This window comes from Lytechinus variegatus, chromosome 2 (genome assembly GCF_018143015.1).
Source record: "Lytechinus variegatus isolate NC3 chromosome 2, Lvar_3.0, whole genome shotgun sequence".
NCBI classification, from domain to species: Eukaryota; Metazoa; Echinodermata; class Echinoidea; order Temnopleuroida; family Toxopneustidae; genus Lytechinus; species Lytechinus variegatus.
In genome coordinates this window covers 28,156,364-28,182,058 of record NC_054741.1, presented here as the reverse complement: position 1 = coordinate 28,182,058, position 25,695 = coordinate 28,156,364, and the positions used below count along the sequence as shown (strand labels likewise).

Here is a 25,695-nt window from a genome sequence, read left to right as displayed (position 1 = left end):
CAAGTGACTTCAAATTCAACAAAATTTTAATTTTTATAACTTTCAATAAACATGAGTATTTACAGACATATTTTATATATCAAACAGAGAACATAAAATCTATTCTTAAGCCTGCGAAAATCAGAGTAGCATTTTGACAAATTTGGTTCATAAGGATTTTGTGCAAGGTTAGCCTTACTTTTCCAGCAAAGGCAAAAACTGAAAATTGGTTTCATATCAAAATCATGTTAAAACTGCTATGATTACATGTATCTAATCAGGCCTTTTCTCAATTAAGAAGGCATAAGAAGCCATAATTTTGATTAAACTATCTTTTGATGGCTACTCAGAACCTCAACAAACCCATTTTAAGAGTTTTAATGGACAATTAATTTCTTTTCATGCCTCAGAGTAAATAGTATCGTGTGAGGCAGGCTTTTGATAGAGAAATGAACATAAAAATAAATAACAATTTGCAGAGTGAGCTTCAATCAATTAATGCATAATGTGCTGCTCATGTTTATGGTCAATGAAGACAAAAGGTGAATACTCACACTTCTTTTGCTTTCTAACCAAGATAATAAAACTTGTCACAAATTTTATACACTTGGGGAGTTTCACAAGACAAGTGTGACTCAGGGTGTGTTCCTAGTTGATAATCAAATAATAAACAGTAACATGAATCACGATTGAAAACACAATTACAGAACATGGATACATTGAGAAACAAATGTGTTTAATGTACATAATATCTTGTCGAAAAAGTAAATGTTCTTCAGATCGTGATTCACAGGAAAATTTTAACTTAAAAAGGTATGCTCAGAAATCCGATCGGCTCAGATTTTACTGCCTTCAGCATTGCAAATGCAATATTGAACATGATTGTTTTGGAAACATCTTTAAATTTGCTCTCGTAGTGGAAACCTATACAAGCACATGCCAGAATTCCCCTTTCTTTTGATGGGTAAAGCTGTGCAGTAAGCTGCACTAATGGGTGAAGGCAATTAAAGACATGTTTATGAATAGTGTGCTTATGATAAATTGCTCCATCAATTTGGAAATGAACTTTGAGCTGCTATTATCAATTTTACATTACACATTGACAAAGCCAATTAAGCCTCATTCAATTTTCTCTTTAACACAAATTCGACATATTTTTCATAATAAATATCATTACCCCATGATAAAAATCATTGCATGAAAATATTAAAACCTCACAATATTATTGAATTATTAACATTTCATAGAACTAATGACACTCTAATAAATTGGACTGAGTTTAACATTGCACACACAAATACAAAATAATAATAATTATGCTCTATGTTCAAGGTGATTCAAATTCTTTATACACTATGTACACTATAAATCCTATAATGCACTATATATCTATGGGCCTTTCGCACAAAAGTAAATTGGTACAAAGAAATTTAGCCAGAAAAATCTCAATCATAGATGAGTCAAAATATAAATAATTTGATTTTCTGGAAACATGTAGACGGACTCATTGTCCTCGCATACCAGTCATATAAAAGACACAAGTGGAATGCCTCTGGCCGTCTCACCTGCATCATGCGATTCAACATAGCAGCAGTGCTGACTTTGAAAACTACTATAACTCGCACAAGAAGTTCAGTGATACTTGGTTACTCTTATTTCCACGTTTTATGAATTAGACCAATACACTTACAGAGATAGGATGGCAATTCAACAAATACCCCCAATGTTGCCAAAATTCATTGACCTCACATGACCTTTGACCTTGATCATGTGACCTGAAACTTGCACAGGATATTCAGTGATACTTGATTACTCTTATGTCCAAGTTTCAAAAGTCAGATCAATAAACTTGCAAAGTTATGATGGGAATTCAACAGATACCCCCATTATGGCCAAAGTTCATTGACCTTTGACCTTGGTCATGTGACCTAAAATGCGCAAAGGATGTACAGTGATACTTGATTACTCTTATGTCCAAGTTTTATGAACTAGACCAACATACTTTCAAAGTTATGATGGTATTTCAACAAATACCCCCAATTCGGCAAAAGTTTATTGACCCTAAATGACCTTTGACCTTGATCATGTTACCTGAAACTTGCACAGGATGTTGAGTGATACTTAATTACTATTATGTCCAAGTTTCATGAATCAGATCCAAAAACCTTTAAAGTTTTGATTGTAATTCAATAGATTCCACCAAATCGGCCAAAGTTCATTGACCCCAAGTGACCTTTGACCTTGGTCATGTGACGTGAAACTCATGCAGGATGTTTGGTGATACTTGATTAAACCTATGTCCAAGTTTAATGATCTAGGTCCATATATTTCTTAAGTTATGATGACATTTCAAAAACTTAACCTCGGGTTAAGATTTTGATGTTGATTCCCCCAACATGGTCTAAGTTCATTGACCCTAAATGACCTTTGACCTTGGTCATGTGACATGAAACTCCAATAGGATGTTCAGTAATACTTGATTAACCTTATGGCCAAGTTTCATGAACTAGGTCCATACACTTTTTAAGTTATGATGTCATTTCAAAAACTTAACCTCAGGTTAAGATTTGATGTTGACGCCGCCGCCGTCGGAAAAGCGGCGCCTATAGTCTCACTCTGCTATGCAGGTGAGACAAAAACTGCATGGATGAGAAAGGTATCATTTTTACTGAAAATCAAATGGGAAATAGGGGCCCCAATTGAGTTACGATTGATCAGATCAATCGCAACTATGGACTGCCAGCAACGTCATTAATGAACATCTATTATGCCTGATTGTTCAAAATGTTTTCTAGCTGTGATGTATATTCATGCATTCATTGTTTTCTTGAAAAAGTCACTGCGCTTCTCTTTGCATAAAAAGAATATTGTGCAAATTTTTCAAAGAAAATTTTTTGACACTGATGGATTTCCAGAGTTATGATTGATCGGTTCAATCGCAACTCTTTGTGAGACGGGGTCCTGACCACTTATAAAACACAATGCCTATACTTTTGTTGTCCTATATGAAGTAAGTATCAGAGGACTAAGATCCACAAAGAGCTGAAAGCCATCTTTCAAATGTGTTAACACTGCTACACTACATGTCCCAGGAAAAGTGGAAAGCCGCACTGAAGCACTTTGACTTACCGGTAAACAGAATACTTCACCAAATTAAAAAATCTTTACCTTGTTTGAATTAGTTTTAAGAAACCACGCAAATTAAAATGAGACATTTTAAAGGCAAAGGAATAGAATCAACCATTCCGCTTGTTCTTTAAACACCTCAATGTATTAATGCAGAAAATTAATATTCATTATTATTGTTGTTATGAAGTTCTGATAATTGATCCACAGAGCAACATCTGAGAAAGCTGAACATCAAAGAGTTCTAACCAGTAAATAAGTTCAAGTACAAACATATTTAGAAAGCAGTGTCACTACAAATGAGTATAAACATCATACAATGCTTTCTAATCTACAAAGAAATCCACTGTATTTCATACATCCTCTGATGAGTGCAAGGCAGTCCATGCAGACACTGTCCTCTAATTAACCATGATCCATCACAGCCGAATGTCTACTGTGCAAGTTCTTTTCTTCTCTGCTGTCGATTGGCGGCTTCGGGATCTACTGCTGAATAAGGCGGTGGAGCGTTCTGTAACGCCGCCATCAATGCTGCATCAGAGTTTGCTGCTGCAGCCTGTGTTGACTGTTGTGGTGGTGGATTGCTACTCATTGGTTGTTGTTGCCTGTTGTTGGATTGGTCTTTCCATACCAGATTTTCACCCACTTGGAGGGCTGGTCCCAGCTTGCCAGCCGTCTCTGTCAACTGTGAAAGAGATATATCATATCATCAATTATAATAAGAGTGCTTAAATGTCCACTGTTCCCTTTTTTTTGTAATCCTTATTCACAAAAGAGAGATGAGAGAGAGAGGTGTTGGTGGACTGGGCAAACGGAATATACATCCGACTATAAAAATGAATTTGAAAGAATTTGGAAAACATAAACCTTGCCATGTCCAAACTCACATTGGATTCATCATATTCAAGTGTTGCTTTCATCAAGTGCAGTCACAATACCTGCCCTTTTATTTGATAACTTCTTCATGTGAACTAAATTTTTATGATTTTTGGACAAATTTTAAAGTAGATTTTACTACAACATAAACTAGTTGATTGTATTTGCAAAACAGATTACTGCTTCATCTTTATTTGCTATAGAAAGTATAAGAATCATTTGCAACACATAACAGAGTGTCGCTAGGATAAGCACATATGTAAAGTGGAAATAGAGTTATTGGTCAAGCTAGAAAAGTGGAAGGTGGTGACTTCACCTTTTGACCTAAAATTCAATAGGTTTCTTGGGATCCATGCTAGTATTGTACACACCAAATTATACGAGCCTAGGTAAGTCAAACTAAAGTTATTGCGTTAACAAGGACTTTAGAAGGGTAAGATGAAAGCATGTCACCGTGACCTTGACCGTTTGACCTCACAAACAATACGCTTCGTGGGATCCATGCTATTATCATACACACTAAATTATATAAGCCTCAGTTAAGTTGAACTGAAGTTTACAAAGAAAAGTTAACGGACACCGAGCATGATACCATAATACCATAATATCGATTAAGATCATTTTCAAACTGCTTGTAAGTTTGTAGACTAGGTATCAACATGATCAATGACACATATAAAGGACACAACACTACAGACTGGAAATGAATACTCCTTCATACAATCAATTCCAATGAAACATCAAACTGTAGTCCTGCATTTTATTCAATTCTAAAATAGAGTATCGCACCTCATTTCTTATCCTGTTATTAGTCAATGCAAAATTTACCTCTTGGTCAATTTCTTGAGTTCCTGCTTCTTTCAGTTTCTGTAGTTTGTGTTCAAAGGTTGTGAAGTGCTTGGCCGCATTCTTCCTATCTCCTCTATTGTAGAGAAACACTGCATAGTTCAGCCACACTGATGGATCTTTTCTAAAATAATGAATTAATAACAAAGCATTTAGTGGGATTCTTTTTATACTGGTGCTTGCTTAAATTAAGACACATCACAAACTACACTTTTAAGATAGTGGTCTTTTCTCTTTATTGGTATAAAATGGGCATAGATTTCAAAGGTACAAAGGTTAAGGGAATTAAGTTTCCACTATCCTTTCCTGGTAGTCATGTTTTGCATCCCTAGAATTGCTTTTTGGTTCATGTCCAGGGAATAATTTTCCTGGTGGGTGTTTCATAAAGCTGTTCGTAAGTTAAGAGCATCTTTAAGAACCACCGGTGATACTTTCTTGCGGTAAATGGTATTGAATTGACAATTGTTTAGAGCGTAAGAGAAGGGTTCACCAGTCGTTCTTAAAGTCGCTCTTAACTTAAGAACAGCTTTATGAAACAGCCCCCAGGTTTCGCATCGTAATTTTTTCCATATTTTTTAAAGACTGCAATGCATTAAGTCTTTTTTATAGCATATTTTTACATAGGACTGTACATTACTTAATTGAGAGCTTTTCTCTTACAACCAAAATTGCTATTCAAATTTGAAAAAGCAAAATTATTCCCTGATATCTAATTCTTGTACCTCTTAGCATTATATAATAAATGTATTTTCAGTATGAAATAACCAAATAAATAAATGATAATGACAATGACATGAACTGTCACATGCTTTCAGAATTGTCATAGCCATGTGTTAGAAATATTAGAATGAAATAAGGTAAGATACGGAATGTGGTCATATTGGCTACTGAAATGAACCAAGGATGATTGAAGCAGACTGCACTGAATCGTTACTTAAAACTATCTGCTTCAAATGAAACCGATTTCCATCAGAAAAGTATTGACTTACTCTTCCAATTCCACAGCCTGCTCATATGCATTATTAGCATTCTCTTCATCATCTAGATGAGTCAAAGCAACTATTGAAGAGAAAGAGAGAGAGAGATTTATTGGTTATCATTCATTAATCAGTCAAAAAATAAAAATCCATCATGAGGTGTTGTTGCGCTCAAGGTATCCAGGAGGCCGTTTCATAAAACTGTTTGTAAGTTAAGAGCGACTTTAAGAACGATTGGTGATCCTTTCTTGTGGTAAATGATGTTCACCATTATATGTTCATCGGTGATTATTTAGCGCGTAAGAAAGGTTCACCAGTCGTTTTTAAAGCCGCTCTTAAATTACGAACAGCTTTATGAAACACTCAAGAGGGGTGTTTTAAACATAAATGCAAGATTAGTGAATGAGTCAATGAATCTATGAACAATATGAAGTGGGTAAATGGACAATCAAAATTGATATTTTACAAACAAATTTTCAATAATTACTCTAAGCAAGTGGCTTGTCATTGATGTTTTATGTAATAATATAACTGGAAAGTACTATATTAAAGACACTACTCAAAAGTGTTTAGCGCTATACAAAAGCAGAATTTTCATTATTGTTATCACCATATTCAAAGATTGTAAGAGATGTAGTTGCATTACAAATAATCTACGATTAATAACAACAAAATATATCTATGAATCATAGTAGAAGATGTGCAGTACGGCTTACATAGTCAATTGCAGAAAGGCATTCCTAATCAATCTGTTAATGGTGTTTATATTGTATTTCTGATTTATTTACCCTTGCATGTAGCTGTTAAACAAGTTCCACTTGGAATATAACTTATACAACCATACAAATGTGTGCAAGAGATTTCAACCTATTTGAATTTGAATACAAAGTTGATGAATTTGAATCAGATGTTTGATTTGAACAATCAAGAGGATTCCACTCACCGGCCAACAGCATGTAGAGCTGTCCCATCTTTGGTCTGAGGTTGATGGCTGCACTGATGAAATGAAAGGCTGATGCATACTGCTGCATGGTGAGATGAACTAGGCCTAGGTTATACATGATCTTCCAGTCAAACGGAGACAGGTAGGACGCCCTCTTGAGACAGCTGATTGCCTGTGTATGGTCAAACAAAGCTCTCAATTATCATGCTCATGTATGCCTCAGCTATCTGTACCATTCTGGTAATATGCTCCTTCTAATGGCATACATACTGTATGAATGGGGAAGATCAAATGTTAAGATATTAGCTTCCTCCTTTTACATGATTATTTTGTGACTTTTTACGGATAGGACAGGACAAGAGACATGATATCGCAAAACAGCTAAGTAAAATTACACCTGCAAAAGCCGCAAATGTTGGACTGCGGGTATTTTGCAGACACTTACTTTACTGTGCAACCATTCAATTGTTCATTTACCTTTTTTGATATATATAAAGAAAGCTTTTCCATTGGTAGGAGATATTCAATGGATGTGTAGATCACAAAAATCTGAAAGCCCCCACACATGTATATATCTCACAAAATATCAACATTCACTGTAAACCAAGTCGCAGCAAAGCCGAGTTCTACATAACTTGTGACTTACGGCAACGTATTTCTTCTTGCCAAAGAAGCACATGCCAATGTTGTTCCAGAGTGATGTGCTCTCAGGGACAGCTGCAGCAGCGATACGGTACTTGGTAAGAGCTACGTCAAAGTCACCATGCTGCTGCATCATACTACCCGCAGCTAGAATAGCCTGATAGAATAATAGCAATAGGAGGTGTTACACAACAAGAGAGATGATATGAATAGACTGAATATGGACTAATCGACCGATTGTCCTTTTGTTTGTTGGTTGGTTCATTGGTTCATTTATTTTTACTCACTCTCACTTAAAAAACCAAAGATAAGTTTATTAGTACCCAATATACATATGGAATTATTACAGACCAACAGAAATTACTGTATAATGTTCATCCAACTTTCCTATTTATATTTGACAATTTTTGTAACATGAACTTGATCCATTATTCAGATGTTGCCAGCACAAGGCCAAAAAAGTTACAACCATGATGTACTTGTTCACAATTTTTTTTTGTCTTCTTATTGTTTTTCCCTTCCTATGTTTAGGACGATGAAAAGGAATATTCACATAGTTATATAATATCATGACATAATTCTTATTGTAAATGATTGATATCAAATTCTTCATATCTCTTCATTGCATGATCATTATTAAAAGGAGAAAGAGATCATACAAATGTATTAGTCCATTTAAATTAAATTCACTACATAAATATCATTATACATACTTTTACATGACTGGGGTCATATGTCAATGCATTCCCAAGCTGCTCAAAGGCACGTTGATTCTGACCACTCTGCAATGATAACACACAAATTATCAAAAAGGATATCCTTAACATCCACTTTGAGAGTTGTAAATACAAACAATTTTCTAGTGAACAGAAATATTTCTGAAATAAATCATTCCTAAGTTCAGTCAGATCCAATTAAGAAATTAATGTTCAGTAGCTAACCTGTAAACTTGGTCAACATAATATTGTTTGCATTCAACTAAGGTTAATGCATTGTCATCTGAAATACTTAAAGGGCCAATGATTCCACCTCATTTCATGACATATATCTAAAATTCAGTGAAAAAAGTTGAGGCAGGCTTTCATATTCTCATGACATAAAGTTAAAATGAATTAATATTGAATTACAGATGATAAATGTTCAATATTATGTAAAATTATAACACTTAATTAGAAAAATTGTTTGAATATACCTGGAGGTACAGAAGACCAAGAGTTGTCAAAAGTTCAGGGTTTTCAGGAAAAGACCTAAAAATAAAACAAAGAAAGATTATGTTTTATAATGACTGTGTTAACCACCCCCCCAAAAAAAAAATGATAATAGAATAAAAATGAAATGACCCAAACCTTAAAAAAAATCTGTATTCATTTTATTCCCCTAAATTCCTAAAAAATAAAAAAAAAAGAGATGCATCGAGGTATAAGGCAGGGTATTACCCTCTTTTGAAATCATAGATGTTCTGTGATACATAATGTTTATGGTATCTTTCTGAATCAATGTATTGTATGTATCAGTCTGACTGCATTCATCAAGTTTATCCAATCAAGCTATTACTTCATCTACAGGCCAGAATCTTTTAAGACTCACAAAAATAAATTGTTACATATTTGTATGAATTAATTAAAGAAAATCAGATTAACATGTTATCTTTTACCCTATGATAAAGTTTAAAATAAGATTACATATATATGTTTTTTTTTAATTAATGTAACTAACATAACTAGCATCGAAATACTTCAACTTTTTCACTCAACCAAAAAATATTTTGATTGATCCCAGTAACTTCCAATATCCAAAATGCCCAGAAGGTTTGTAGAGGGACCAGCATGCTTCAGTAGGCAAGGGGTATAAACATAGGCGGCAGAAGTGGGGGGTCCTGTCCCCCCCCCCTAAATTTTAGGTGGGGGACAGACTCCCCCCCTAAAACTTCTGTTGATCACCTTTTTTTTTCTTTGCTTGTTTTGTTTCCTGCGTTCTCCCTTAAATTCAGGTGGACCCCCCCCCTAAAATTTTTGTTATCCTTTTTTTTTTTTGCTTTTCCAATTTTTTACCTGTGTCTATCCCAAAATTTCAGGTGGACCCCCCCCCTAACTTTTTTGGCTTCCACCGCCAATGGGTATAAATACTTTTCAGATGATAGACTTACTCAACAGCTCTTTTATAAACATCAGTAGCCATTTGAATGTCTCCTTCCATCAAGTATATCTTAGCAAGCATTACATATGATAAATCGTGTCTGTTATACTGGATGGCTTGCTTTAGGTACTCCTTGGCCTGAAATACATAAGAGATAAAGTCAAATTAGTGCTTTCAAGCATCTCCTTTTAGAATATTACCATTTTTACTTGGGAATCACTGCATAAGCTGTTGATAATATAGATAATGATAAGAGTAAAAAAAATGATGTAGGGCACACATAAATACAATTTTGTTTACATATTACATATTTGTGTATCTTTCTGTCTGAAATACATTCCTGAATGATTGCGTTACATGGAGCTTCTCAAATACATTCATATGGCATCTCATACATGACAGAAGAATAAAATTTTAAGTACTACTAAAATTGGGAGGTTAAAATCCTATTCTGTTATAAATTTCAGGTCTTTCAATAATTCTTTCATTCCATGGTGGATACCAACATTTTTTTTTTTTTTGGGGGGGGGGTTAACTACATTTTTATTACCTTGAGATACTCTTTTAAATACATGTAGCAGACTCCAAGATTATGAGCGATCTCCCAGTCTCTCTCTGTCATCCGAGATGCTTCAGAATAAACATCTATGGCTGCCTTGTGCCTTCCTAATAGGAATCTAAGGTGAAAAGAAAAATGACCTCATCGGAACCAATGGGATAAAATCTTTTCAAGTGGCATGGCACAACCTTCAAACTTTTCTCTCTTGTTTTAAAGAGGAAATAAATGAAGAATCAAAGCTGTATTGGGAGTGGATAGCTCTTCCCATTTCCCTGTTTTTACTTTTGAATTAAAAGGATTCCAATAATCATGCTTCAAAGTAAATATATTCTGTTCCTAAAGATGTGAAACATGACAACATCCCTAACTATGCCTTACAATGCATAAGGCGATTAGTGTGCATATGATGAAGATAATAAAAATAATAAAAACAATTAAAAAATGAATCAAAATAGGTGAACTTGTTCATATGGAAAGTTACTTACAGAGAGCGAGCAACTTGCTTCAGGTTGTCTGGATTTTGAGCATTAATCAAGGCACAAGTCTGAAAGCACTCTAATGATTCCTGAATCCTGCCTTCTTGTCGGAGGATAAGGGCTTGGACATAGAGGGCGTACTCACACAGGCCATTTGATTCCTGAAGCTGGTCCTTAATTAGAGCCTGGTTGTTGAAATAATAAAAACAATAACAAATAACAATAATCTCTGAAATACACTGAAAGCAGTAAGCTAAAGACAAATATGTTAATAAAAAAGGGGACAAAAGGAAAATAATTACAGAAGTAAATTTAAGTAATGAAGCATGAGGGTAATATGAAATTTCATACAAAATATAAAATTTGTATGAACACAAGAAAACAGAAAGCATTACATACTTTGATTTTCCTGAATCAGGATTTCAAAAACCCAACAGTATCCTAATGCAATGTGGAATTGAAATAGATGTATCTTACTTCTTAAATTCTAAAATGCGTCCCTACTTCGATAAAATCCACACTATGCATACATTATTATAGACATATGCATCATATCTATCTTTCTTCAAAGCGTCATACAATTGTGATTCATATATGCATTTGTCGAGAATGACATAAAAGATTAACAGGAAAAACATCTGGCTTGATAATTTGGTCCCTGGAAATAAAATGTATGAAAGTCTTTACGTAATCACTCTTAGTTACCTTATTACATAATCTGTTATATTCATTTATTTAGAAAAAAAGACCTCTTGTGAACGGATAGATATTTTACCTATTTTCATTTACTCTAAAATGCATGTATTTGTAAATTATTCAATACCACAATGATTTCATATAACAAACAAACATTTTAGGGCTCCCAACATAAGTCCCTAATGATCATTACAAAATGAAAATGAAAGCTACACAAGAATAAGTCCTTACGCCATAACATATCAGCAAAACTGAGAATTAACCCATTTTACCTTGCAGTTCTCGAATTCTTTCTTGACATAGTGAAGATGAATTAACCAGTTTCTCCTTTCAAATACTGGAAGTTCAGGAGCTTCAGAAAAATAAAAAGGAGAATTGTAAATTATGACAAATAAATAACTTCTTTCTTATCTATTTAATGTTACAAAATATACTTTAAAAATATATACAAGATGAACACTCATTTCCATGTCCAATGTCTATTTTGGAGTGGAAAGGGTAAGGGATGGTCATTTATTCCCTCTGCTCCAGCAGGCATTCAAACTCAAATTATGTGTATTTTGTTTTCAGGTTTATGCTTAGAATTTAGACAACTAAAGAATGGACAATCCATCTTTATACGCCACTGAATAAGAATTGTCTTTTGCAACCTTTTACTCTCTGTCTGTGGTCAAAAAGGGGTATAACTTCAGAAAAAAGCAAAAAAAAAAGGTTTACTGTAACTGAAATGACCCTTTAAAAATTGTCTAGTTTTATTTTCCATTTAAAATTGACTCCCCCCCCCAAAAAAAATGAAATATATATCAGGGCTCGACACTAGTGGCGGTGCGACGGTCCCAGACCGGTAAAAATCGCTGTCAGGCCAGTAGATTTTCAGAAATTGGAAGATTTACTGGTCCGACATGACCAGTAAAAATATCATTGTCGGGCCAGTAATTTTTCCAAAAATAGCAAGATTTAAGGGTCCGACATGACCAGTAATAAAAACCATTGTTGGGCCAATAACTTTTCCAGAAATGGTCAAATTCACAGCAAACCATTTCCCCCCGTTAAATTCTGCCATTCACACACAGAATACACACAGAATGAATCGCACGTAAGTGTTACTAGAGTACTATACAGCATGCATACAGTGTACATGTAGTCAGCCACACAATCCACATGGTAAATTCTCCACTGGCCGCACGAACGAAGCCTGGCTAAACTCTGGCAGAAATCTCTCACAGAACTGTCAAAATTCAAGGTTCATACTCATGAAAGGCTCTTATAATGTCCATATTTCCTAAAAATTGGAGCAACTCTGTCATTTGTAAGCAGTAAAAGGAGAAATTTTCACTTCTGTTTTGGTTCAAACAGATCGGGTTTCGGGTGATATCGTCTGAATACATAATAGCCCCACATATGCATTTATGTGTGTGTTGATACACTTGGTATCTGACTTTCTTTCGTAGCTATTTTAATTGAGCCAAAAAGAAACTGATAAATTATTTATAATAGTTTGAGCTTTCTTCCTATCTTTCTTTCCTTCTTAATCTTTCTTTGTTTCTTCCCTCCATTTTTTTTGTTACATGTTTTTCTTTTTTGATTTCCCTTTTTTCTTTAATTCATTTTTTCTTTCTATCCTTTTATAAAATATTTTCTCTATTTCCTTTTTCTCTCTCTTTCTTTCTGATATTTTCTTTCTTTAGTTTTTGAGTCCATCCATCCTATATTCATCTCTTCTCTTCTTCCTTTCTTTCCTTCCTTCATTTTACTCCTTTCTTCATTCTTTGTTACTTTCTTTGTTTCTTTCTTCCATCCATCATTTATTTACCCTTTCTTTTTTTATTTCTTTTCTCAGCCCTTTCTTTCTTACATTTATTCCTTCCTTTCTTCTATCTGCCTTGTTCTCTCCTTTTACCCTTTCTTTTTTATTGCTTCTTCTTTCTTTCCTTTACTACTTTCTGGATTTGTTCTTTCATTCTGTATTGCTTGCTTCATTTCCTTCATTTCTTTTTTTCTTTTCTTTCTTTCTTCTTTCTTTCTTATTTTTGTTCCTTCTTTATTCCTTCCTTTCCTTCTTTAGTTCTTCTTTTTTTTCTTCCTTCACATCTATCCTTTCTTTACCTGTTTTCTTCCTTCCTTTCTTTCATTCTTTCTTTCTTTTCCTTCCTTCCTTCCTTTCTTTCTTTCTTTGTTTCTGTCTTTCTTCGTTTCTGTCTTGCTTTCTTTTTGTCCTTCATTTTTTTTTTGGGGGGGTAACGAAAGGCTAGAAAAATAAACTTGTGCCTTTTCTTAAACATGTTTTCTTTATTTTTTTGGACCAGTAGATTTTAGGTTCGGACCAGTAAAAATTTGAAAAACTGGGTATCTACTGGTCCGACATGAATAGGTTGGACTAGTAGAAAAAATGGGTTAGTGTGGAGCCCTGTATAATATATTTTCAAATATATAAATTTAATAAAACTTAGAAATAAAAATATGTAGTGGGAAAATGCATTAGTGACATAATGAATTAAATGAGTACCACATTGCCATAACATTTTGCACTTGGCCCTGTGATATGCAGGTTTGTAGATATTTGAGACAACAAAACTGGATGAATGGATGGACAAAAAAAAATGCTTACAGTAAGGATATATGAGTGGAAGCAGCAAAAATAAATCTAAGTGGTAGAACTTTCAGTCTCTTAGCTTAGATGCTGGTTGACCATTACCAAAATCATTGAAAGACTTTCATGTCACTGGACCCAAATGCCTGACAAGGGAAGCGTCTTACCTTTCTTACCTCTGACCCTTGCCTGAGGTTTTGGTGGAGGGTTGTCAGAGTATGGAGTACTTGCTTCAGGGACTAAATCTGAAGGTTTCTTTGGCTCAGGCTCCATTCTCATTGGCGTGACATACTCCTCTTGAGCTAGCTGTAGAAAGGAAAGATTACAATCCTCAATTAAACCACAGGAAGGAACATTTGCACATTGTTTATATCCTTTTTTCGGTAGAGGAGTATCATTTATTCACCTTGTGCTAATCAAGCAGGCTTAACTTGCTCATGTGGAAGCGCCATGGTGTAGCGGTTCTGACTCTCAGAGGGTCGTGTGTTTGAATCCCACCATGGCCTAGCGCCGTTTGGTAAGGCGTCAATCCACCCATTGCCACTCTCACAGAGGCGTGAAATGGATGGTACCGGTAGTGAAGTGTAGTGGAGCCTATCCGAACCCTTGCCTGAGGTACATAATTACCAACCCTCAAGAAATTTACGATCCTCATCATCTAATCTCTTATAAATTCCAGTTGCTTAGAAATCATGAGGGGAACAGGCCTTTTCTCATACTTGCCAACATTTGAAATCTAAAAAGAGGGACAAATTTGGCCGGGGGTCCAGGGGGCCGCTTAGGCTCCCGACTTGGTTCAGGGGCAGCGCCCCAATTGGGGTCTCAAGGGGGCGTTGCCCCCTTGAAGCTGAAAGAAAAATAGCACTATGGAGGGCCATTAGATGCTTAAAATGATACCAGAATCACATAATATATATATTAATAGACACTCTACACACATGCCCCAGTTCTGTAGTTCAGTATCCATGATCTTGAAAATATTCTCCCCTGTTGATCTGTCAGAGCACTGTTGCAGTGACAAAAGTTCACATGCTACCTGACCAATATTATCGTCATAAGTTTTCAGGAGTATTGGGTACAGTTTCACGGCTCCTTGATCGGTACTGCCATCTGTAGCGATACTGTAAGGCTGATGCTTGACTTTACTGACCAAAGCTTTCGCATCGCTGTCCGCTAGGGTACAAAGGATGTTACTTGTTTTTGTCCGAGCAGCACTGTAACCCTTAGCAATTTTTGAGTCGGGAAACTACGAGAGAGTCTGCACAAATCACCAGCATGGTCAGAAACATCAATTGCAATGTTATGTTCCACCAAAAAATCAGTAAATCTTACCTCGGCTCCAATGACAGAGGTATCCTCTTTGGGCATAAAGGAAGATATTTTGGACATGCGAGTCGCATCGAGATCCGCCTTTTCATTGTCGATGTGTTTTTTCTTCTCGGCGTGCCTGCCATATCATTAGCTCCTCCACTTGAGATTTTTATGTCCTGCCGGCAACACATGCAAAATGCAAATTCAACGCCTTTCGTGCTTGGCTTTATGAAATGAAATCGTTGTTTGTACTCCCCTTTAAATTTCTGCAACCGTTTTCCACTCATTTTGATCAAATCCTCTCTAGTTTTGCGAAATAATCCCGTTAAATCCACGATCGTCACATACCCTGTGCACAGCTCAGCAAGCGTTAATACATGTCCCACATGTAGAGATCGGTGCTGTGCATACATGCGTTGTGCACAAGTACATGGGCACTCCGCATCGCATGCAAACAAACCACGTTTTCGCAGTCTAGTCAGTCGCATGTGTACACGGTCACACAGCGGAAAATCGACTTGGGAGAGCGATCGAAACTTGACATACCGTACACATGACCGTACATGTACCATCGGTCAGTTTCGTTGGTGGGACTGTAACATTACGTGTATCGATAGCTCAAACCCGGAAGTCATAGACAATACTGTACATTTCGTATACCGGGTACATTGAACACGCGCAAACACTTTTTTCTCTTGTTTTCTTTATTGATTTTTTTTTGTCTAGGGCTAGGCTCAAAAATCGGAACATTCAGATTTTTCTGCTCTAAAAAATTTTAAAAACGGGACAATTCCGATAAAAACGGGACAGTTGGCAAGTAGGAGGGGAACAGGCCTTTTCTCATGCAGGGCCTAGCCTGTGGAATTCTCTCCCACAGATTTTGAAAACCCCAACCGAGTCCAGACTTCAGTGACCACCTTCAAGGGCAACCCAAAAACATACCTGTGTAAGAGTGCTTTTTTATAGACATTGACATATTGTTCAGATATATGTGTAATGTAAATACCAAGGGATACCTAGGGAAGTTTCTGAATGTAGGCATGTTATGCCTCTGTATTAAGTTCTAGGTTTTTCCTCCTCAAGATGGCTGGCTCACTTTCGGGAACAGGGCTTTCATAGTCATATTTCATTAACTCATTTTTCCAGCATCTATCCAGGGCAGCTTCAAAACTGTGCACACTTGGGGCAGTGACAACTTCATTATTTAGGCTATTCCATGTCTTACGTATTCTAACATAAAAAGATATATTCCTATATTTCTGGGTCTTTGTCCTTGGTATGAACAATTTTTTAATTGTGACCTCTGGTATGTTCACTATATTTTTCTTCTACATGTAGATTGAGTTTTGTACATTGATCACATGAACTTTGTGTATCTAGATAAAAATAACTTTGCATTGTTGTATAAGTCACTTGTCCGACCACAAGTTGAGTATGCCCATGCTGTGTGGAACCCTGTACTGAAGAAACATATACATGCATTAGAGAATGTACAAAGAAGGGCAACAAAATTAGTCCCTGAATTAAGGAAGCTTTCCTATCCACAACGACTTCAACAGTTAAAAATCCCAACTCTGGCGTATCAAAGAGTTAGGGGTGTTATGATTGAAACATATAAACACTTTAATAATTATGATCAAGCCCATAAGCCTGTAAATGAATATTTATTAGCTGATGCAAGTATTATACAATTCACAATATTCATCAGCCAATTGATTTTTTTTTTAAATTGGCACTGCTCATGATATCGTCGCCCGATCTTATATGCGTCTTGTAACTAGGCTACGAACAAAGAAGGAAAATGGCAACAAGATCATCAGTGAATATCTGCTTATCTTCTTACATAATTTTTTGTAAAATATCCAATATTTATTGTTTTTAAGTATAAATAAATGTACGTAATGGGGGGATTTGAACTTGTTGTCCATGGACATAAGTAGGTGGCTAGCAAGTTAAACAAATCAAGTATTTTGGAGCAACATTGTTTTCTCCAAAAAGTCTACTTCGTGTGTCCCTATGCCTTGCCGCGCCAGGCGTCAGTGGGGAGTAAGCCTACATAGAGTAGATGACTTTTACTCCCCAGACGTCTCCAGGCTAAAAGAAGTCACCGCAGCTGATGAAATGAACGGCAGTGAATTGAGTGTTGACTTAAACCAGGATAATGCCGCACCGAAAGCAAATAAAGGACAGGCGCCTTCTTTACTGACCTTATTCAACTTGCCATAATAATCAACTCTTGTGATTAAATGTGGGCAACAACTACATGTCAGAAAAGACAAATACTTTTATTACTTGACCTCCCTCAAAAACGCTTCGAATATCGCACCTTTCTTCATGCCATCTCCATGCAAACGGTCACAATCAGAGCCTGGCAAACTATCCTTGTGAAGTATAACCTACCAGATCTTCAGTCACTCACACTGGACCCAATTCCTTACTGCCAATGGAAGAAAAGTCATACTTGAAACCATGGAGGCAATCCAAGCAAAGAAATCACTCTCATTCTGCACCTCCATCAACATACGGAACCCCTACCACTTGTATCCCCGCTGTGGCAGCTCGAGATTTCTCAGGCAAGCAGTAATTGTCAGAGCACAGCTACTAAGCCAGACATATCCAGTGCAAACAAGACTTGTTAAAATAAAGAAGACCACAATAGTCGAATGCAGGCTCTGCAAGAAAGAAGCAGAAGATGTTGTCCACTTTACATCATCATGTGTTCACCTAGACACTCACAGACAAGATTTCTGCAATAAGCTTAGAAGCAAACGCCTTCCAGATGAAATCTACTAGATACAACCAAAGGAGATGCATTCACAACAGCCGTGTTACTCCCATGGCCATGCTCTCTTTACGTCACCTCCCAACATAATGATGTGCTTATTTTGCTTACATTGACTTTCCTTTATAAACTTCATATCAGCGGTATTACATCTCTCTCCTCTCTGTAAATATTAACTACTGATGGAATTCTTTGTGCAGCACCTTGCTGTTGATCTCCGATATAAGTGGAGGAAGAAGATGAAGCCAATAGACTTACAGTTAATTAACTGCACTTCAGTAGTCAGCTTCAAGGCTGAGGTGCAGAAAAACCAATTGCGCTAAGACTGGGCTGATTCTAATGATGGGGGGACCTGGCTAAAGGCAAAGCTGCGCACTTGGTTTGCAATTCAAACAATAACAAGTGGAATGCCTCTGGCCGTCTCACCTGCATCACGCGGTTCAATATAGCAGCAGTGCTGACTTTGAATACTACTCTAACTCGCACAAGATGTTCAGTGATACATGGTTACTCTTATGTCCACTTTTTATGAACTAGACCAATAAACTTACAGAGATATGATGGTTATTTAACAAAAAAACCCAACATGGCCAAAGTTCATTGACCTTACATGACCTTTGACCTTGATCATGTGACCTGAAACTCGAACAGGATGTTCAGTGATACTTGATTACTCTTATGTACAAGTTTCATGAATCAGATCCATAAACTTTCAAAGTTATGATGGTAATTCAACAGATACACCCGATTCGGCCAAAGTTCATTGACCTTTGACCTTGGTCATGTGACCTGAAACGTGCACAGGATGTTCAGTGATACTTGATTACTCTAGTGTCCAAGTTTAATGAACTAGACCAATAAACTTTCAAAGTTATGATGGTAATTCAACAGATACCCCGATTCGGCCAAAATTCATTGACCCTAATTGACCTTTGACCTTAATCATGAGACCTGAAACTTGCACAAAATGTTCAGTGATGCTTGATTACTATCATGTCATTCATATCATACATTCAATGAAATGAGCACAAAATTTGTATTTAGTGAGAAATATAAAAAAATACTTGGGTTCAGGAAACAGTAACCGTTTCTAACACCTATTTTATTATTGTCGCCTATATCATGAGGTCCATACATGTTAATGTTGGACCTCATAGTCATTGACATTGGTACTAGGATTGATAAAAACAGCATGCGCGCGATGAGTGGTGCGTAGCTTTAGGACCAGCGCAGCTTTAGGACACCCTACCATACATGTACGGTGATAGTTGATACACCAACCTGGTGGACTGGGGTGGTATTCTCCATGTTCTCAGGTCATTTTATCTTTAAAATATTTTATTTTATCTCTTAAAATGAAATTGGTATTCTGAGAAGAGATTTTATCTCTCAGATAAAATTTAAAATTTTATCTTGCGTATCTACAGATGATACGCAGCAGAACAATGCCTGCGTACACATACCCATCGCGTATTTGGCCAATGCAACGCAGATGATGTGCTTGCACCCATGTTACTTTGAAGAAAAAATTAAATAAACTTAAAAGAGGGTAGGCCTAGAGGCTATTTCATCTCTGCGACGTTGATTTCACCAATATTTCTAGGTGAATTAACCCCAAATGGTGACATGAAAATGAAGAAAACTTATATATTTATTGAGAATAACACCTTAACGTTGTTCCTCTACAATCAGGGAGTATTTCATAAGACTTTTCTTGACTAATATTGTCTTTGAAATGATGCTTGAAAAGATGCGATAAAGTCTAGACTTCGAAAAAAGATGAGAGTATTGTCCTTTTTGTTAAAACGAAATCTCCGTAAAGACGCGTAAGCGTATAGTGCAAGAGTATTTGAAGTCAATAAATTGACGCAATCTCACCCCTTTGCCACACCTCCTGGCGGAATGGATTTTAATTGGTTGAGTGATATGAGAGAGCTATAAAAGCACGTTTCTAATTGGATATTGATTAAAAAATAGGACTAGGTGTGTCTTACAGAGATAAAATGAAGACAAAATGGTTCTCAGAATAGGCCTACCAATTCGGAGAGATTTTAAGCAGAGCTACCAAGTCTCACACATTGTGCGTGAGACTCATTCAGGGTCCGTCTCACGATCTCACGCATGGCACCCATTTTTCTCATGCATCGGGACCCGACAGAAAAAAAAGAGAAAAGGTAGCATTATTCGCCAGATTATACGACTGGTCGACCGCCTTCGCGTCTAGCCCGGCACGCGAGACGAATCAAAAGTGCAGTCAGCGCACAGCTAGTACGTGATACGATGAATAGCTTGCATGCATCGCATGGTTTTGAAGCTCATATCTCATGCGCGCGCACCTTTTCATAATGTACGAGTGTCACTTGTTCACTGCTACCATCCTGCCTGTGGAGAATCTACAGGTAGGACTATGGCATGCCAATGCTGTATTGAGCACACACTTTAAAAAATCATTAAAATATCACTTTTGTGACCAAAATTACTAATTTCCATACAGTTGCAATTTATTTTTCATTAGTAACTTGGGAATAATTATTGTATTCACCAGAGCGCTCAAAAACTTGAATTTTGGGCATATTTTTGTGTACGCCCTCTATTGGTGGAAAGTAATATGGCAAGAAAATTTTCATTTTTTGATCTCTATTTTTAATTAAGAAAAAAATGATTTAAAGAATCAAATTTACTTAAAGGGGAAGTTCACCCTGACAAAAAGTTTATTGTAAAAATAGCAGAAAAAATAATAAAAAATATTGCCGAAGGTTTGAGAAAAATTCATCAAATAATTAAAAAGTTATTAGAATTTCAATTATTTGATTTGTGACGTCATATGCGAGCAGCATTCATACATAGCGAATGGTAAAAAATCAAATAAATGTCATTTTCTCAGAAAATTGAAAATGGTTTTCACTGTACCTTTTGTATATCAATAGACAAATCATTTCTCACCCGATCATGAGTAGAAAACAAAATTAAGTCATCAGGAACCATACAAAATTTGAACTTCATGCATTTTATATTACATAACACATGGGGCAGCTGCTCGTCTATGACGTCACAAATCCAAAACTTTGAACTCTAATAACTTTCTTACTTTTTAACGGATTTTCCTGAAACCTTCACCAATTTTTTTTTTTTTCTGCTATTTTTACAACAAAGTTTTCTTCAGGGTGAACTTCCCCTTTAAGAGCCAAGTTGTATGACGAATAGGTGTAATGGAAACTGTCAGTGTAAAAAAATTCAAGCATTTGTCCCAAAGAAAAAGAGAAAATAAGCCAAACAATGCCACCCTTATTTTGCCACACATGGATATATAACTGAGAACAAGGTTATCATAACCTTGTTCATTGAATGAGTGACGAGTGTAAGTATGGTTGGAACTACCCCTTATCGACCACCTAATCTTCTAAGCATTGTATCTGCGAAAATATTCATCAATTTTACCCAGTTTTCATCTCATTTGTGCAGAAAATTGAGCAGATCAGATTCCCATGATTCTCACGGCGACTCCGATTCAATCAGCGTATATATCTACGAACAACGAATGCGGCGAATTTACATTTGCTCATATGCACCCATCTTTTGAAACCGACCACCCGCGATACACTAAGTTTACGGCCTATTATTCTTGTCACTGTGGCGAAATATTTTGACTCTTCCAAATCAGTTCTACGATGTCAACATGCTAAATGATCGTGTCACTACTTCCATTGCGAGCTCCGGCGCATGATTCGACGATTGACGACGGATATTTGTTCTAAAGCCATTTCCTATCAGATTTATTGGGTTTTCAGCGGGGTTTGGGTCTGGTCAATACAATTTTGATTAATTCTACTAAATTTTTAGTTACTTTTTGTTGCTTCTTTTTTCCCTGTAAAATTGATTCTTACCGTTTATGGACACTGCGCCTACGATCTCTCACGCGTATCGTTTGTAATACGCAATATTTTTAACGCGTGCAAGGTGGTCGGTTTCAAAAGAGTTGGTCGATATGTGGGAGTCTCACCATACTGGCCGCGCGCGCACAGAGACGTGGAATCATCAGTAGAGGCGCACGGCCAATATGGGAGACTCTCTCCAATAGGGGAGACAATCTCCCACATTGGAGACTTGCTTTGCAAAAGGACAAAAGAAACAACACCAACAAAAGCATGATTTTTTCCACCAAAAATTTTGTCTCACTGAGGTCAGAAGCCCATTTGTTTTGTGTGTGATTGACAACAAAAATCCTTATCAAAACAAAAGTAGACGGTGAATTTATAAAGTAGACGGTGAAAAGGGGTAATTTTTCATGAGGAATCTGCTTATCACATTTTTATTTGCCGCCAAGATAATCCTTTTGCCGCAAATGTAAACAAAGGAAATTGGTCTCCAAAACTGGAGACTGTCTCTGAAATTGGATACCCAAATTCTTCACAAAAGTCTCTGATATAGGAGATAATCTCCCACATTGGAGACAGTCTCCAATATTGGCCATGCGCCTCTACTGGTTATGAAAATCTCACGCATTACACTTTTTTGAACTTGGCATCTCTGTTTAAGGGTATTTTATCTCACTGATTTTAACGGAGATTTTAAATGTTTTATTTTATCTGAGATAAAATGGATCTCAGAATACCACCCCTGTACTTTAACGGATGATGAAGAAATAACAATTCATGAAATTGAAAACGGTTGTTCGGTAATACGATCCACTTCCATACCATACACAATCATGAGCATGTGGGACCGTGCAAAAATAATCGCCAATTTTTATTTGACCGACGCTTTCTCGATAGAAAATACTTTCTTTAGGAAAGTCATGAATTTAGACAATTGTTTATCATTTCATGGTTATTCCTAAAACGCTAAAATGTAAATAAATGCCACACAAGATTAGGAAGGAGAAGAAAACATCAAAATATGGCGTACCCTTTCCTTGGCAACAGCAGTTTCGTCGGCCATTTCGCTCATAACAATTAACCTCATCTCCAATTATTTATTTACTATAGGGGCGCGGCCTACTCTGAAAGTAACAGAAGTGTACCCCCCCCCTTTGAAAGTGAAAACCTTTTTTACTTTCTTTTTTCTTTTTCTTTGCTTGTCAAACTTTTCCTCGGGGAAAATGTGCCCGCCCCCTCCCCTTTACAGATATTTTCAGTATAAGATATTAAATAGAATAAGCTTCTAAACAAACTTACATAAGATAAAGTATGTTAATAATGTTCATTTAGTAATAGGGAGTTAGAAGATATTGTACTTTTTTTATGAAATGATGTAAATTTGGAAGAAAACAGAAATTGGAATGAATATTCTCAGGCACCAGAGAAGTCGATCCTGGGGGGATGCAGGGGGCGATCGCCCCACCAATGAAAATATTGGGGGCAAACATCGTTTTCAATTCATTCAATTATTTAATTTCCATTCAAAACATAATACAAAGTAATATAAAACAATACAAATCAAGTACAATTTTACAGAAGGGCATTCTTACTTCGTAAAAAAACAACAGTATAATATAGAGCATACATGGAAATGAGGGGGGGGGGCCGGTCCACTAAAAAGCAAAGCTTGTAAAATTGTGGATCCCCCTTGGAAATGAAATTATAGTCGACTTACTATATGCGTTCACATGCATATATTACAGGAAAGAAAAAGAGAAAAAGAAATCATATTGATGGAAACATAATTACTGAACAAATGCAAAGCTTTTCACACAAAGAGGTCTTCGTTGTAAAGGATATGTTGCGCAAGACAGAAGAAAAAAAACAGAGAGAGGGGATGACAAGACGTAGAAGACAAGACAAAACAAGAGACATGACAGTACAAGACAACTATTTTTAAAAAGGAGTAAAACTAAGAATGGGAAAGGGCTGACCATGAACCAGCTTCATCTGGTGAAATAACAAAAGATATGACTGGACAATATAGATGAAAAAAAATAAAATAAAATAAAAGTGAAGAATGTAAGGTTTATAATCAAGATAATGAAGTGTTAGTTCCGTTGCGAAGAATTATAGGAATTAAGCAGGATAAGTTTGAGTTAACGTTTGAATGAATTTAAGGAGACAATGTCTTTAACATCATTAGCGAGTGAGTTTTGCCCCCCCCCCCCATAATTCTGGATGTGCAAAAATATAATAAGATTGTAATCAGAAAGCGAGATTGAGATACACAACTCGTTCTTTATTTCAAATCGTGCTCAAAATGTCCGCTTTTTGGATTGGAATATGAAAATTTTCAGCTCGCGCTTCACGCTCGCATCATTTCTGTAGCAAAAACCCATACTTTTCACGTTTAAATAGATGAAAAGAATGTCCCGTTTTCAGTTCTAAACCTCAAAAGAACTCCTGCTTCGATTTGCAATAATCTTTTGTTGGATATAAAAAAAACGTCCATTATTAAACTGTCATTTTTTCAGATCGAAATATAAAAATTTTCACGTTCGCATCTATTGTTCTTTTAGATACCAATCTTGATTATTGGTACCAAAAATGCGAATATCAAGCTTTCAGGTAAAAATATAAACATATAGCTCTATGATATAAAGAAATTTCAGCTTGCTCTCGGCACTCGCATTATCTGTGTATATGTAGTGAGATATGTATCCTGCATCCTCCTCATGAGTTACTACATACAGTCCTAAACAGGTACACTTTTCCTGTTTTAAGGTACTACCAGTATGCTAAAAAAAATTCAGCTCGCGCTTCGTGCTCGCATTAATTCACGTGTCTGTATCTCATGAGTCATATATATATATATATATATATATGTGTGTGTGTGTGTGGGTGGGTGCTTTGTACGATCGAGCGCCTCTGGAGCATGATTTTGCCCCCACCCCCCCCCCCCCCTCTGAAAAATGGATCGACGCCCCTGTCAGGCACACGTTAAGTTTAGTAATCTTTGGTTTTGATGAGAAAAGAAGTGATGCATTGAAGTGTTTGGTATGTATAATCAAACAGCATTTATTTTTTTCAAAAGTCAATAGTATAAACCAATGTTTACATATGCAAAGAAATTTAAGAAGACGAGAGATATATTAGTTCTATATCGGGTTTATTTAACACATTTAATACCAAATGGATGTCACTTCATTTACTTGAGAAAAATGTTTAAATATTATTATTGTTTGAGTTCATTTATTGATTGTCTAAAAAAATTTACTTGTGTATATTTTGATATTATTTGACTCAATAAAAGGCCTTTGGAGGGCTAAAAAGTTTGAAAAAAAATATTATAATTAATGAACACCATTTTCAATCATTTCTTTTACGTTTTTCAAAACCCTATATACTAGTAAATAAGAATTCTTAATTAAAACCTTTTCATGATGATTTCTTTTAAGAAATCAAAGAAAAATCTTAATTAAAATGGCATCAAATATGTTCTAGAAAGGTCATAATAAAATATTTTGACAATATCAGGCCTATAGGGATATTTTCATTAAAAAAACCGTTGGAAATTATCATGTCGAGGAAAACCGGTGTTTTCATTACATCATTATTACGTTATAGAGTTCTAATATAATTGTTGGAAAAACATCATGCCAACGTTGGGAAAACGTTTGGCCATCTGAACATGATGTAGCAGTCATGAATCAGTGATACCTGCCGATCTCCGAACAGCGGAAGAACTGAAACGAGAGAGAATATTCTGAGAACCGCGAATGACCAAAATTTCAGCTTAAATAGATTTAACAATTAACGTGATTATGTTTAAATTTACTTACTTGTTTCACCATCAAATTTTTTTTTAATTATGAAACTTGACTACCATATCGTTT

General features: G+C 36.0%; 1 protein-coding gene across 1 annotated transcript; it reads right to left on the bottom strand.

Annotated features, from left to right (window-relative positions):
• Positions 1–2,856: 2,856 nt before the first annotated feature.
• LOC121407751 (Bardet-Biedl syndrome 4 protein-like) lies at positions 2,857–22,914 on the bottom strand. The gene is made up of 13 exons (XM_041598942.1): positions 22,845–22,914; positions 14,014–14,152; positions 11,529–11,608; positions 10,570–10,745; positions 10,076–10,202; positions 9,536–9,663; positions 8,582–8,636; positions 8,103–8,171; positions 7,394–7,546; positions 6,748–6,919; positions 5,817–5,886; positions 4,810–4,951; positions 2,857–3,790 (listed from the first exon to the last, which is right to left on the bottom strand). The coding sequence occupies exons 1-13, from the start codon at positions 22,899–22,901 to the stop codon at positions 3,539–3,541; spliced, it is 1,620 nt and encodes a 539-aa protein (XP_041454876.1). The 5' UTR covers positions 22,902–22,914; the 3' UTR covers positions 2,857–3,538.
• Between the last annotated feature and the right edge of the window lie 2,781 nt (positions 22,915–25,695).